Source organism: Podarcis muralis, chromosome 7, assembly GCF_964188315.1.
Source record: "Podarcis muralis chromosome 7, rPodMur119.hap1.1, whole genome shotgun sequence".
Lineage (NCBI taxonomy): Eukaryota > Metazoa > Chordata > Lepidosauria > Squamata > Lacertidae > Podarcis > Podarcis muralis.
The window spans coordinates 46,096,338-46,109,132 of record NC_135661.1 but is presented as its reverse complement, the minus strand read 5'-3'; the positions used below and the strand labels follow the sequence as shown (position 1 = coordinate 46,109,132).

General features: G+C 44.2%; 1 protein-coding gene across 2 annotated transcripts in view; it reads left to right on the top strand.

Annotated features, from left to right (window-relative positions):
- BEAN1 (brain expressed associated with NEDD4 1) overlaps positions 1-12,795 on the top strand; it is a 46,525-nt gene that overhangs the window by 11,664 nt on the left and 22,066 nt on the right. For both annotated transcript variants that reach the window (XM_028739663.2, XM_028739664.2), the window contains exons 2-3: positions 2,910-2,985; positions 7,146-7,265. In XM_028739663.2, coding sequence (XP_028595496.2) covers positions 2,979-2,985; positions 7,146-7,265 — 127 coding nt within the window. In that variant the 5' untranslated portion in view covers positions 2,910-2,978. The remainder of the gene's footprint in view (positions 1-2,909; positions 2,986-7,145; positions 7,266-12,795) is intronic.

Genomic DNA, 12,795 nt, shown 5'->3' with positions numbered 1-12,795 from the left:
TGGGTTGGTGCCCTCATTTTCTTCAGTTTCTTTTCTTTTTTCCCCTTCCCTTCCTTAGTGAATGCAATTCCACTGTAGGTGTGAATCCTGTCACCTCTGGTAAAAAGTACAGCCTCCCTCCCACATTCCAGGTAGGGAAAATGAGCTGCACAGCACAGTGACTGAGAGAGAGAGACCCTTGTTCCACTTGCATGTCCTTCCTACATTGCCTTCAGTGACCAGGAGCACCACTCTGGACTGGCATTATAATAATAATAATTTTTTATTTATACCCTGCCCTCCCCAGCCAAGGCCGGGCTCAGAGCGGCTTACAAGCAATAATAAAAACAAGAAGAATGATTACAACTTAAAAACAAAAATAAAATACAACATTAAAATAATGGAACATTAAAATATTAAAATGTAGCCTCATTGCAGGAGGAGAAGGAAAAGAAAAAAAAGAGGGAGGGAGGGAATCAAACTGGCTCCAAGCCAAAGTCCAGGCGGAACAACTCTGTCTTACAGGCCCTACGGAAAGAAATCAGATCCCATTAGGAGCATATAAGCTACAGGCTGTGTATATTCTCAGTTGTTCCGTAGGAAGTGCAGCAGAAACACCCTGAGGGGTGGCAGAACCTCAGGACCAGGGGTGGTACTCTTCCCAGTCCACACTGCCTACCCAGAGGCTATGCACCCCATTCTGACCCTGCTACTCACACTTCTTGAGTATTTTGGCCAGAGTGGAATATGTCCTTGAATTGGGATTGTACCTCCTGTTTGCCTGTGTGGAGGATAGAGAAATGGTGGGGTATACATGGAAACCTCTGCACCAGTTGCTCACTCACTTTGGCCTCTGGCCCTGCCTGTGGCCCCCAGAATGTTGCCTAGGAGAGAATGCAGCTCTCTGGCTGAAAAATGCCCCCACCCCTGCTCTAACTTAAGAAGATTGAAGCAGATAAGTTGCACCATCCCCGCAGGACCCCCATCTCCTATGTAAGCCTTTTTGATAGCTAGGCTCTGCTTTTGCAGTCCTGCAGGCACAGGGGAATGCCTTTTTCAAGAGTGCCCTTTGCAGACTTAGTGATGTGCCAAACGTAGCTGCTTTTAAGGTGGCAAACGGCAGCAGGCTTTTTAATGCTTGATTTGTTGTTCTTATTGCCGTTCTTCTATCTTATATTGTGGCTTTTAGATGCTGCAGTTCTGTTTCTTTATATTGTTAATGGGGGGGTTAATCCCTTGCTGGCTTTGATGTTTTTAAATAACCATTTTTTAAATTGCAATTTGGATTTTACCGTTTTCATAGCCTATGCTGCCTCAGATATATTGGTGAAAAGAGTGGGGGAAACCTTTAGTCCTCCAGATGTTGCTCAGCTGCAACTCTCATCAGCCCCAGCAAGCATGTCAAGGATGATGGGCATTGTAGTCCTGCTACCTCTGCAAGACCAAAGGTTCCCCACACCTGCTTTAAATAATTACGTAGATATTTGGCTTAGGATTCAGCTTCCTGAGGGCCTCAGTTTAGGAATAATTGTGCAAATTTGGCTGTCTCTTAAATTATTAACATTTGAGAGGGGATGCCGTGGTTTGTTTGTTTGTTTAAATGTTATTAAAAGATTTATAAACCACTTTTCAGACTGAAATCATGTGGGGGACCCAGGAGGGTATCATGTGAGTTGTAAGAACAACCACATCTTTCTCTCTCCAAGGAAAGAGAGATGGATCTACCCTCAAAAGGGAGATCCAACCTTGGATACCCCCATTGAAAGGCTGCAGAAAAGTCCACAACTGGCTTCTCTCCAGTGTCAGAGGAAGCATTCTAGGAGTGATTAAGGGGTGTGCCACGAGGGGCTGTGAATCTACATATTCTCCTAATAGGCCCCCAACATGCTCCCAGTTTCCAGTGGGAGAGAAATAAATTACACCAGCTCCAGAGCTGGTGTAGCTTGTCTGCTTGGGGGGATGTGTTGAAGCCCTGATGGGCCCCAACATTCCCTCAGAATTTAGGGTTTGTAAACAAACTGGGGCAAGCATCCCCTCTCCTCTTTTGCATGAAGGAGACAGAAAAAAAATGCTTCTGATTTTTAAACTAACCAATTTCCCATAATTTCTGAGCTTGTTGGAACTGTTGTTTATTTAACCCAGGGGTAGCCAAAGTGGAGTCCTTCTGGTGTTGTTGGACTTCCAACTCCCATCAGCCCCATACAGTATGGCCAATAGTAAAGGATGATGGGAACTGTAATCCAGCAACAACTGGAGGGCACTAGGATGGGGGAAGCTGGTCTAAAGGGTGTGTTTACCCTACAGAGCCTGGTGTGCTGGCTCAGATTCTAGCACCAGAAAGATTCTGGCAAAATATACCTCAAAATACAACCCTCCTCTAGCATCCTCATATCCCAACATAACATCTGAACCAGTCCAGAATGAATCAACTGTGGCTTGCCTTTGAGCAGCTGAATCCTTCATGGGAAATGACTTGTTGAGAAAGCTCTGCAGCCCTCCAGAGTGTCATGTCCTTCACAGAGAACACTTTTATGATCCTTCCTGCACTCGTAGTCTGTATGGATTCCTAGAGGGATTAAGAGCATATTCCAGTTCCATATTGAACTGTGGTGTTGTTCTGCTCAGAGGTGTCTTAAACATCAGTCAAGGACTCAGCCTAGAAATATATATTGCTTGCTGAGGCTCAGCAATGACTCCAAAATGGTTATTATTTCTTATTAAATGGGAGGTGAGTGATTTCTCCTGGATGATTTGCTGTTTTGAACAGAAAGGCGGGGGGGGGCCAGAGGGTTCAGAGAATCATTTTTAGGATTTTATGCTGGTGCCCAGCTGCCTCACCATGACTAATACGGTCTTCATTGAAGCATGGAAAATGTTCTCAGATTTTCACACAGCAGATGTATCATTGCTGGGTCTCCTTCTTCCTTCAGATCCCTCTTCAAAACCTACCATTTCTGTAGCCTTTGGCTTTACCTGTGTTGTCCTCATCCGCAGCTGAAATGAACCGTAAGTACATAGAAATTTTCTCTGCTTATATTCATCCCTCGTTATCCTCAGCTTTCCTAGTCTTCTATTCCCATTTTTGCTTGTCACCCAGTATTTTCTTTCCTTTGTTGTCTCTCCTATTGATTGAAGTGTGTAAGACTGCCGTAGTGTCCTGACCCATAGCAGTAGCCATCACTGGGGAAAAGTGGTGGTGAGAAAGAGGCGGGACTGGCCAAATCATCTTTGTGCCTGGATGAGGTCAGGATTCTGAAGGGTGCTGAGTTGGGAAACAGAAGCAAGATTTTCAGGACCCTGGACAGTGATCCTACAGTGAAGAACAAGAGGAGCAAGTTGCCTCAGCAATGGCCTGCAGCACCTTCCACAGCTTTACAGTCTCCCCTGGAGGATCAAGACTGAAGCCACACGTTCTGAGAGCACCAACTGACCATTGCTCTAGTTGGCAGGGCTTGAGGCTGCCATGATATAGTCCTTGGAAGCTGTTCAGAACTTTCTTCATCTTCAGAGGAGTTGGTAGTTCCTTGGCAAAGGTTAATCATCACAGATCAGGGAGCCATGTGCAGAATCTGTTGCTGACAGGTTTACTGGAAATGAGTTAGGTTCATCTTCTCCTTGGAGCTACTATTGCTTGGGGATCCTTGAGTCATCTGGCGCAATTGTACCTGTGGTACCACATTGCATCCTACAGAATGTCAGAGAGCTGTAACCTAAAAAATGTGCATTTTCCACTGTTGCCCCTGTACTATGGACCACCCTTCCATCATTTGCTTCTGATGTATTGTAAAGACTTGACTTTTTGCTCAGGCCTTCATTGACCCTTAACAACCCTGTTGTTGTTATTTACTTGTTTGGATTCCCTGCATTCCTATTCTTATATGGTTTTTGTACTATGATTTTACTGGTTTTATTTTATCTTCCTTTATATTTCAGATTGTTTTAAATGTTATACACCCCTTAGAGGTTTTAAAATATTAAGTGGTGCTTTAAAATTATTGAATAAGTAACTACATTTTGTCAGACCTTTTTAGTTCTTAAATTTGTGTTGATAAAGCTGACCAGTTAATCAACTCAGCACTGTGATTCTAGTTGGTCCCCAGGCATAGGCAGCTAATTTAGAACTTTCTGATATTCTGCACCTGTTGTGAATTGATTCAGGAGAACGTATGTTTCTGGGTCACTTCCTGCTTGCCTCCTTTGAGGTTGCCTCAGCTTCCTCTGCCATCAGATTCTAAACAAGTCACTCTTTGTGCCTTCTGTTCCCTTAAATATCATATCATTCCCCAGAGCCCTCCTCTAACACTTCCAATTAATACAACAGAGACCTGTTTTGATAGCTTTGGTGCAATTTTATTTTCAAACACAGCTTCCATGTACTGTGAAGCCAAAGAGCATTTTATAATAAGGAGAAGGTGGGGGTGGGAAGGAAAGCGGCTGCAACAACAAGAAGGTGAGGATTTTTTCATATGGCTTTGGAAACTAATCAGGTTATTGCGCAGAAGAGACATGAAGCAGGCAAATCCTGAATACGATACGATTTATATCAGCAATAAGATTGCATACTGAGACGAGAAAAGGGCCTTGTGAATCCATAAAAATGGAATATTCCTATTCAGGGTTATAGCTAGCTCTGCTCTTTTCCAGGAAACTCCATTCCATCCCCCCTATCCAGTTTTCCATCTTTTGCTCCAACAGCGACTCAGCATTCAGTGTCTACTGAACATGCCCAGTCATCATTGGGTATTAGATTTTTTTTTTACCAAATAAGATTTTTGAGATCTCTGCAAAACTTGAGGTCCCCCCAAGTTTGCTGATATCTCCCTCTTGCATGGATGGCACTATTTTACCTACATAAGGATCCATACTCATCCCTAAACTTTGCAAATAAAGGGAATTGTTGTAATCTGCACTTCTCTGAGCAGTAGGAAGTTCTAAAGATTCAGAGGGTCAGTTTCCTAGTGGAGAGATGAGTACTAGAAACCTGAATTGTTTTTGTAATGACTAGCTGCTGCTTTGTTGAGAAGGGAGAAGGATGCTTTTTCAGGACTAGCTGTGTGTTCTGAAAAGCACGTGTTTTTCTGTGTTGCTGCCTGCTGCTCTGCTGATCAGCCTGCGTTATTAGAAACCTACAGTTTGAGCAGGTGGGAAGCAAGCGGAGACATAGACCCTGTGGTTGTCTAAAGCAGCACCAGTCTTTCCAAAACAACCTTCATAGCACCTCAGTACTGTTTCTTGCCAGCTAGCAATAAAGTTCAAACTCTCCCCACCAAAAAATAAATAAAACCTATTGCAGACTGGAATATCGTTTTTCACTTTGGGGCCATCATAATATTTGTGGACGCTAAGTATTTGTGGCTACTCAAATAGTTGTAGGTTAGTTAGTAAGTCTGTGGGCAGCTATTTGTAAGACAGTCTTGTCTTGGGGGTTTTTAATATTCCTGTAAAGAGTGCTAGATTGGGGTACATATGTTGTGTGACTTAGAGGAGGCTGAGTTGACACTGCCCTTGTTGGGGAAATGCCCTTGTTTCCAAGATTCTGACTTTTAGATACCTGCCACTAATGACTTGGCTGCGCAGAGAACGTTTATCCGCCAAGTGCTAAAAGCACAGAAGCCAAACTGATCTCATTATGGGTCTCAATGCAAAGCTGGGCCTCCAGGTTTCTGCAAGCCTGTGGCTGCCTAAGCCATACAAAACCAGCGTGTGGTCAGAGGCAGTGATATTTGGGGAATGCATTGGGGGTACTGACATCTTCTGCTGGAGCAGCTGTATGGAGAATTGCAAATCACGAACAATTACGCCTAACTGCATGGGCTTTGGGCTATGAAAGCTGACACAAAGGCCTTGAATTAAATAGACTGGAAGAGAAACAAAAACCTGATTTAGGCAGCCTGCCTTTTACATGGCTGGCTGAAGGCTGGGCTACCAGTCTCCTAATCCTTGATTGCAAAGAGCAGTTGGTTTGTGGTCAGCCTCTCGTTTATTTTCACTTTCAAATTATTCCATTACATCATCACATGGTGCCAAAGTATTAAGAGAGGAAGGTGGCCTGAGCCCAGGGGGTGGCAAGGATGCTGGTATTTATTTGATTTATGTATATACCACCAACTCATATAATTCCACTCTACCTAAGGTATTTTTCTTTAAGTTCATTGAGTCTGTTCTGAGTGGGACTAGGACTGGATACATTCCAAAATATTGGGATATCAAAATGAATTCCCACCCAAGCCCACCCTAGAAAAACTGGCAGGTGCCAAGGGCCCCATGTGCCCTTTGCCTTCCAACTGCCAGCGAATGTTGGCAGCAGAAAACAGGGCCCAGCTGTGAAGGCTGAGCCAGCCAAGACAGAGATGTGATTTCTCTGTCTGCCTGGGGCTTAAAGAGGCAGGGAGACAATTTCTGAGACTGGTTGCTCCCCACACCCTTCCCTAAGAATATTCTGTGGCAGGGATGAAGTACCGTACTTTTTGTTCTATAAGACTCACTTTTTCCCTCCTAAAAAGTAAGGGGAAATGTGTGTGCGTCTTATGGAGCAAATGCAGGCTGCGCAGCTATCCCAGAAGCCAGAACAGCAAGAGGGATTGCTGCTTTCACTGCGCAGCAATCCCTCTTGCTGTTCTGGCTTCTGAGATTCAGAATATTTTTTTTCTTGTTTTCCTCCTCCAAAAACTAGGTGCGTCTTGTGGTCTGGTGCGTCTTATAGAGCGAAAAATATGGTACCTGTGGCCCTGCAGAGGTTTTGATTTCACTGTGGCCTCCCATCACCCGTGACTAATGGCGGTGGTGGTTGGCATTCACATTTTAATGTAAACATACCTTTCTCGTACTTCCTTTAAAAAAGTGCAAATTTGGATAGTTAGCTGAGATTCATTTCACACATTATCTTTCCAAATTTGCACTTTTTTGAATTTCACAATGCCCAAGCTTAGAGACACAATTCAAATTAGCAGAGGTTTGCTTGAGTCCTGCACTGTTTTCCCACTGACTGATAAAAGGAAAGGCAAAGCCTGGTTTTTGCTCCTGAGTTGTGTGGAAAGACAGCAAAGCAAAACTCTCATCCAAGCAATGAGTCTTGCAAAGATCTGAGCCCTTGTTAATGTACATATTTCACTGCTTGATCAACCTGCCCCTGCCCCCTTTTTTTCCTTCCTCTCTTTTCCCCCCAGATGAAAAGGGCATCCAGCCTTGCAGAAAGGAGGAACTTCAGTGCCTGCTGAACTGCCTGCGTTGCCACTTCAAGAAGAACTGTGGCAAAGACTATGGGTCCATCAAGATCACCTGTTCAAGTGAGTAATCCTTCAGGATATTCTTCAGTGGGATCAGTTATATTCATACTGACCAGGCCAGAGACCTTAGATGGGTCTGGGTGGTTTGATAGATTATTATTATTATTATTATTATTATTATTATTATTATTATTATTATTATTCTCTGCCCATCTGGCTGGGTTCCCACAGCCACTCTGGGCGGCTTACAGCATATATAAAAACACAGTAAAGCATCAGACATTATTGCCATTCATGTAGGTATGCATGTCTACGGTGGTTGGACTTCCCTTTGAACACTGTGAAAGGGTTAGGAAATGTATTGAGAAGAATCATGGCACAGCCCCCCTTGGACCATACAGCTTCAAAATGCTAGGATTGCGTGTCAATAATACCCTCCACTAGGAAAGTTAGCACATTAGAGAGAACTCGTTCTAGGCTAGCCTAACCTTCCCCATAATCTGTTAACTGCAGCTGCCCCTGAGCAGGGAGCTCTTGAGACAGGGGAGCATTTAATTATGTGACCTCACCACTTTCATCATTCTGAAGCCACGCACCCAAATATGGCTGTACCATGTGATTCTTCTGAAGTTGTAGATCATCCCCCCCCCCAAAAAGGCAGTTAAACAGTGGATTTGATCCAGTAAGGGTGGAATCCAGCATGAAATTTCAAGTTAACCAGCTGTGTGCATGATGAAGCACATTGGTCATGTGTTTCTGAGCGCAATTCAAAGTGTTGGTGCTGACCTTTAAAGCCCTAAATGGCCTCGGCCCAGCATTTCTGAAGGAGCGTTTCCACCCTCATCATACAGCCCAGACACTGAGGTCCTCTTGTGACGGTCTTCTGCTGGTTCCCTCACTGCGAGAAGCGAAGTTGCAGGGAACCAGGCAGAGGGCCTTCTCGGTAGTGGCACCCTCCCTGTGGAACACCCTCCCTTCAGATGTGAAGGAGGTAAAGAACTACATAACTTTTAGAAGACATCTGGAGGCAGCCCTATACTTTTGCTTGGGTGGGATGTTTTAATCTAGTTTTTAACAAATATAATTGTCTTTTAGATTGTTCTTTTTATGCATCTATGTATGGGTTTGTTTTTTGCTTGAAATATCCCTATCGTTGACAGGAAGACAGAATTCAGTATGGAGTGTGCATGGCTTCAGCAAGACAGCAGGTGTCAGCTGAATCCTCCATGTGCTACTCACAAGTAAACACTTTACTGCATAATGAGTCAGGCACTTTTGTAATAGGGTCAATTAATGGTATCTGCAACCAGCTGGCAATTTTAGAGAGCACAGCACTGACTGACTGGGATTCCTCTCACATCCGTAAAAGCACATTGCATGCCAATTTCTTCCCCATTGTATTACTCCTCCCCACTCCATCCTTCCTAATTCTAACATTTGTTCTGTGCACTTAAGAAAAGAGCGTACTTAAGGGCGAAACTGCGTGAGATGTTTAATGTGTCTCTGCAATTAACATGCACCCAGGATGGGGATGTAATGTAAATTGCTTCAAATGGAAGGCAGCTGATAATTATCAGGATCTCTACAGGGGAGGGGCAATGCAATCTTTTCCAGCAGCCAGTTTAAGGAAATCCCTCATCTGATCCTGATATTTGCATTGGGAGGAAGTCCTTCATTGGCCATTTCTGGAACTAACAATGCCAACTAACAATGTGGGCTTTCAGGAAGAGATTTCCTGGTTATGTGAGTCCAACCTTTCAGGAGTTATGTCAGCAGGTCTTAGACCCGAAGGTTTCCTTGATGGGTGGATGGCCAAACTCTGCTCACATATTCTAACACTTGGGCAAGTCCTCACTATCTGCCTCACTTCCTTGTGTTAGAACCAACCTACAGGTTCAGGGAAAGCATAATGCAGTTCTGGAACTATAATGCTTTCAGAAGTTAGGGATGGCATGTTTAAATAATGGCCTGTTTTCATTTACCTGGTTTGCAAAGTATTTTGCTAGTGTAGTGTGGTGCTTAGGAACATAGGAAGCTGTGTTATACTGAGTGAGACCATTGGTCCACCTAGCTCCATATTGTCTGCACTGACTGGCAGTGGCTCTCTGGGATATTAGATAGGGTTCTTTCCCAGCCATACCTGGAGATGCAAGGGATTGAACCTTCTGTATACAATGCAGATGCTCCACCCATGAGCTATGGCCATTCCCCATATAGCACTTTGGAGTGGAGACCTGAGTTCAAATCCTCATGTAGACTTGGAGCTGATTGAATGAGCTTGGACTCATTACTTTCTCTCAGCCTAGACTCCCTTACAGGGGTGCTAAAGGCTTAAGGTCCAACCCTTGTTGGCCTTGTTGTTTTCAGATATTCCAGTTGGTTAGTACCAGGGACAGAGGCTTTTTTGTGCTGGCCCTGTGATTCTGGAACTCTCCCAGAGAAGTTCTCCCATTTTAAGACCGGTGCTGAACATCTCTTCTTTTAAACTCTGGGAGGCATTTTATAATTGTCTTGTGCTGTTTTAAATGATTTTGCTAACTTTTGTATTGCTATACTTTGTATTTCTTTATCTGTAATAAGTGTGTTTTATTATGTTTTATATCTTTGTAAGTACAGTGGTACCTCAGGTTACAAACACTTCGGGTTGCAGACTCCGCTAACCCGGAAGTAGTACCTCGAGTTAAGAACTTTACCTCAGGATGAGAACAGAAATTGCGTGGCAGCAGCGGGAGGCCCCATTAACTAAAGTGGTACCTCAGGTTAAGAACAGTTTCAGGTTAAGAACGGACCTTCAGAACGAATTAAGTACGTAACCAGAGGTACCACTGTAATTTTGAAACAAATATTTTGAAATAAAGAACCTTGAACTATTTGCACAACGTGTAAGAAATTATGGAATTCATTATCACAAGATGTGATGAAGGGCAGTAGTTTACAGGACTTCTTAAAATCATGGAAGGGATTTTCAGGGAAAGGGTCATTGTTTAGAGAAAGATTGGTTGCTTTGTATGCCACACAGCTCAGTTTATCAGGAACCGTCTAGTAAGTCAAAATTCAGGAGATTTAGAACACAGGGGTGCTGTCCAAGAGGGAACAGAGGCAAGAAGAGATGTTGCTTCCGCACTGGTTTGTCTTTATTTGAGCAGCTAAATGGTTGGTGTGGCTGCCCCACCACTTCTTGGCTTGTAATCAGGGCCCTTATGCAGAACACTTGAGGAATCAAGCATCCTACTCACAAGAAGAGTTCAGGGAGTGTCCTTCTGCTGCTAATGGACCTTGTACCTCCATACAGACATGCCACTGTGTCTTTGCTTAAGGTCTTAATGAAGAGGTAAAACCAGTCAGGGTGCATTGGTTCCTCCTGACCTGAAGCTTCTTTGATGTTAGGTATCTTCCAAGGTGAGTTATTAATCTCCACTGACTCCTGTGGAATCCCGTCAGTGCTAGATCTTCCTCTTTTCCTAAGGTCTCACACGCTTCAAGGCTGGTCCTGCCAGGAGACATGGTGGGACATGACCAGTTGCTAAACAGAACCTCTGTGTATGGGGGCTTTATATAGCTGAATACTTCCTTCTGGGAAGTGGGCCATGAAGTGATGATCCCACTTCCACGGCCCACTTATGAGGATGATGCTCTCAAGCATCATCTGGTTGGCAGCTGAACTGAATGCTAGCCTACAGTGGCTGCCAACCTTTTTTCTATAAAGAACCACAATTCCTCAGAGGTAAGCTGTCAGTCTGCATGCTGACTGTGGGTGGGGCCAAAGTCAGGGGTGAATGGGGCTACTCCCTTCTTCTTTTTCTGCTCCCCGTCTCTGTCTCCCTCTTCCTCCCCACTGAGCAATCTGCTGCAAGAGGGACAGACTGCTCTTGCTGGATGACTGGTCTCTTGCAGGGGGCTTTTGTCCTAGGGTTGCTGATTGCACACACCTGTTATACTAGACAAACCTTTGTCTGATCCAGCATAGCAATTCACACTTCCTTCTTACACACACACGTCTTCTCAGAAGCATGATTCACTTTGGATTTGCTAAGCCAATCTATCATATTGCTCTGTGGATACTTTCTGTCTAGGCTGGAGGACAACTCATGCTTTCAAATGCCTTCACTTTAATATAAGCATGTCTTCCGTGTCTGCCTTTGCCCCTCTCTGAGAATGCATTCATACATGGATGACTCAAAGAATGAATAGGTTTTCCCAATATGCCAAGACATCTGGGAGACATTGGGTGGGTGGGTGTCCATGTGAGAAAGAGACATTGCCAGGAGAAGGATGTTGGCAGTGCATCACCGCAGCTGAGATCGGAAGCAATTTCCAAATTACCCCCGGTCTGCTGAGTCATTAACGCCTTAACCTAATATCCTGTATTCATTTATTTAATGGCCAGATGAAAGGAAGTGATGGAGAGCATTTTGTTCCGGCTTTTCAAGGAAGCCAGATGACCACAGTGTCTGCCGAGGAAGTCAGTTGCTACAATGGGAGCAGTTCAGGAAGGCGAAATTGGCAAGGCGATTCATTAGATGGAAATGGAATGCTAACAGCGAGTTTAAGAATTGACGATGCTGCTGATGATAATGATGATGGGGCAGTGCTACTCTCCAAACAAAGTCTTAGGAAAGATGAGACTTCTCTATACTTCTTTATTTTGTACACATACAATTTCCTGCCAAATACTATAAATAACCCGCGTAGGAAAACCTTGATTCCCCTCTCCTCCTGCCAGTTGCCCAGGGTTGTAGTCACTGTTGGTTCTACTCTCAGTAGACTCTTAAAATTAATAGCCATGGTTAACTTAGGTCTATTGTTTTCAATGGGTGTCTTCTGAACAGAACTTAATTGGGTACAGCCAAGTGTCTTGCTACCAGTGGACCCAACTTTGGGAGGAGAATGGTAGTTTATCTTCTACTGACTTCTTAGAGCAGCCTTCCCCAATCTGTAGCCCTTTAGACTACAACTCCCATCAGCACCTGTCAGTGCAACCTCTCTCCCTATGTCAGTGCATGATGGGCATATGAACACATGGTTTTGAAAGCAAAATTTGACTGTAGCATTGGCTTCAGTTAGTAGTGGTGCCCACCCTGTGAAATGTCCTCCCATCAAATGTTAAGGATATAACATTTAGGAAACATCTGAAGGTAGCCCTGTATAGGGAAGTGTTTTAAGGTTTAAGGTTTTATTATGTTTTATATATGTTGGAAGCTGCCCAGAGTGGCTGGGACAACCCAGTCAGATGGGTGGGGTGAAAATAAATTACTACTACTACTACTATTGAAGAAGAAGAAGTAGAGTTTGGATTTGATATCCCACCTTTCACTCCCTTTAAGGAGTCTCAAAGCGGCTAACAATCTCCTTTCCCTTCCTCCTTTCCCACAACAAACACTCTGTGAGGTGAGTGGGGCTGAGAGACTTCAAAGAAGTGTGACTGGCCCAAGGTCACCCAGCCACTGCATGTGGAGGAGCGGAGACACGAACCCGGTTCCCCAGATTACGAGACTACCGCTCTTAACCACTACACCACACTGGCTCTCCATATTGAAGCTGATATAGCACTGGATGAATGTGATCCTGCAGCGAAGACCCTGTAAGGAGT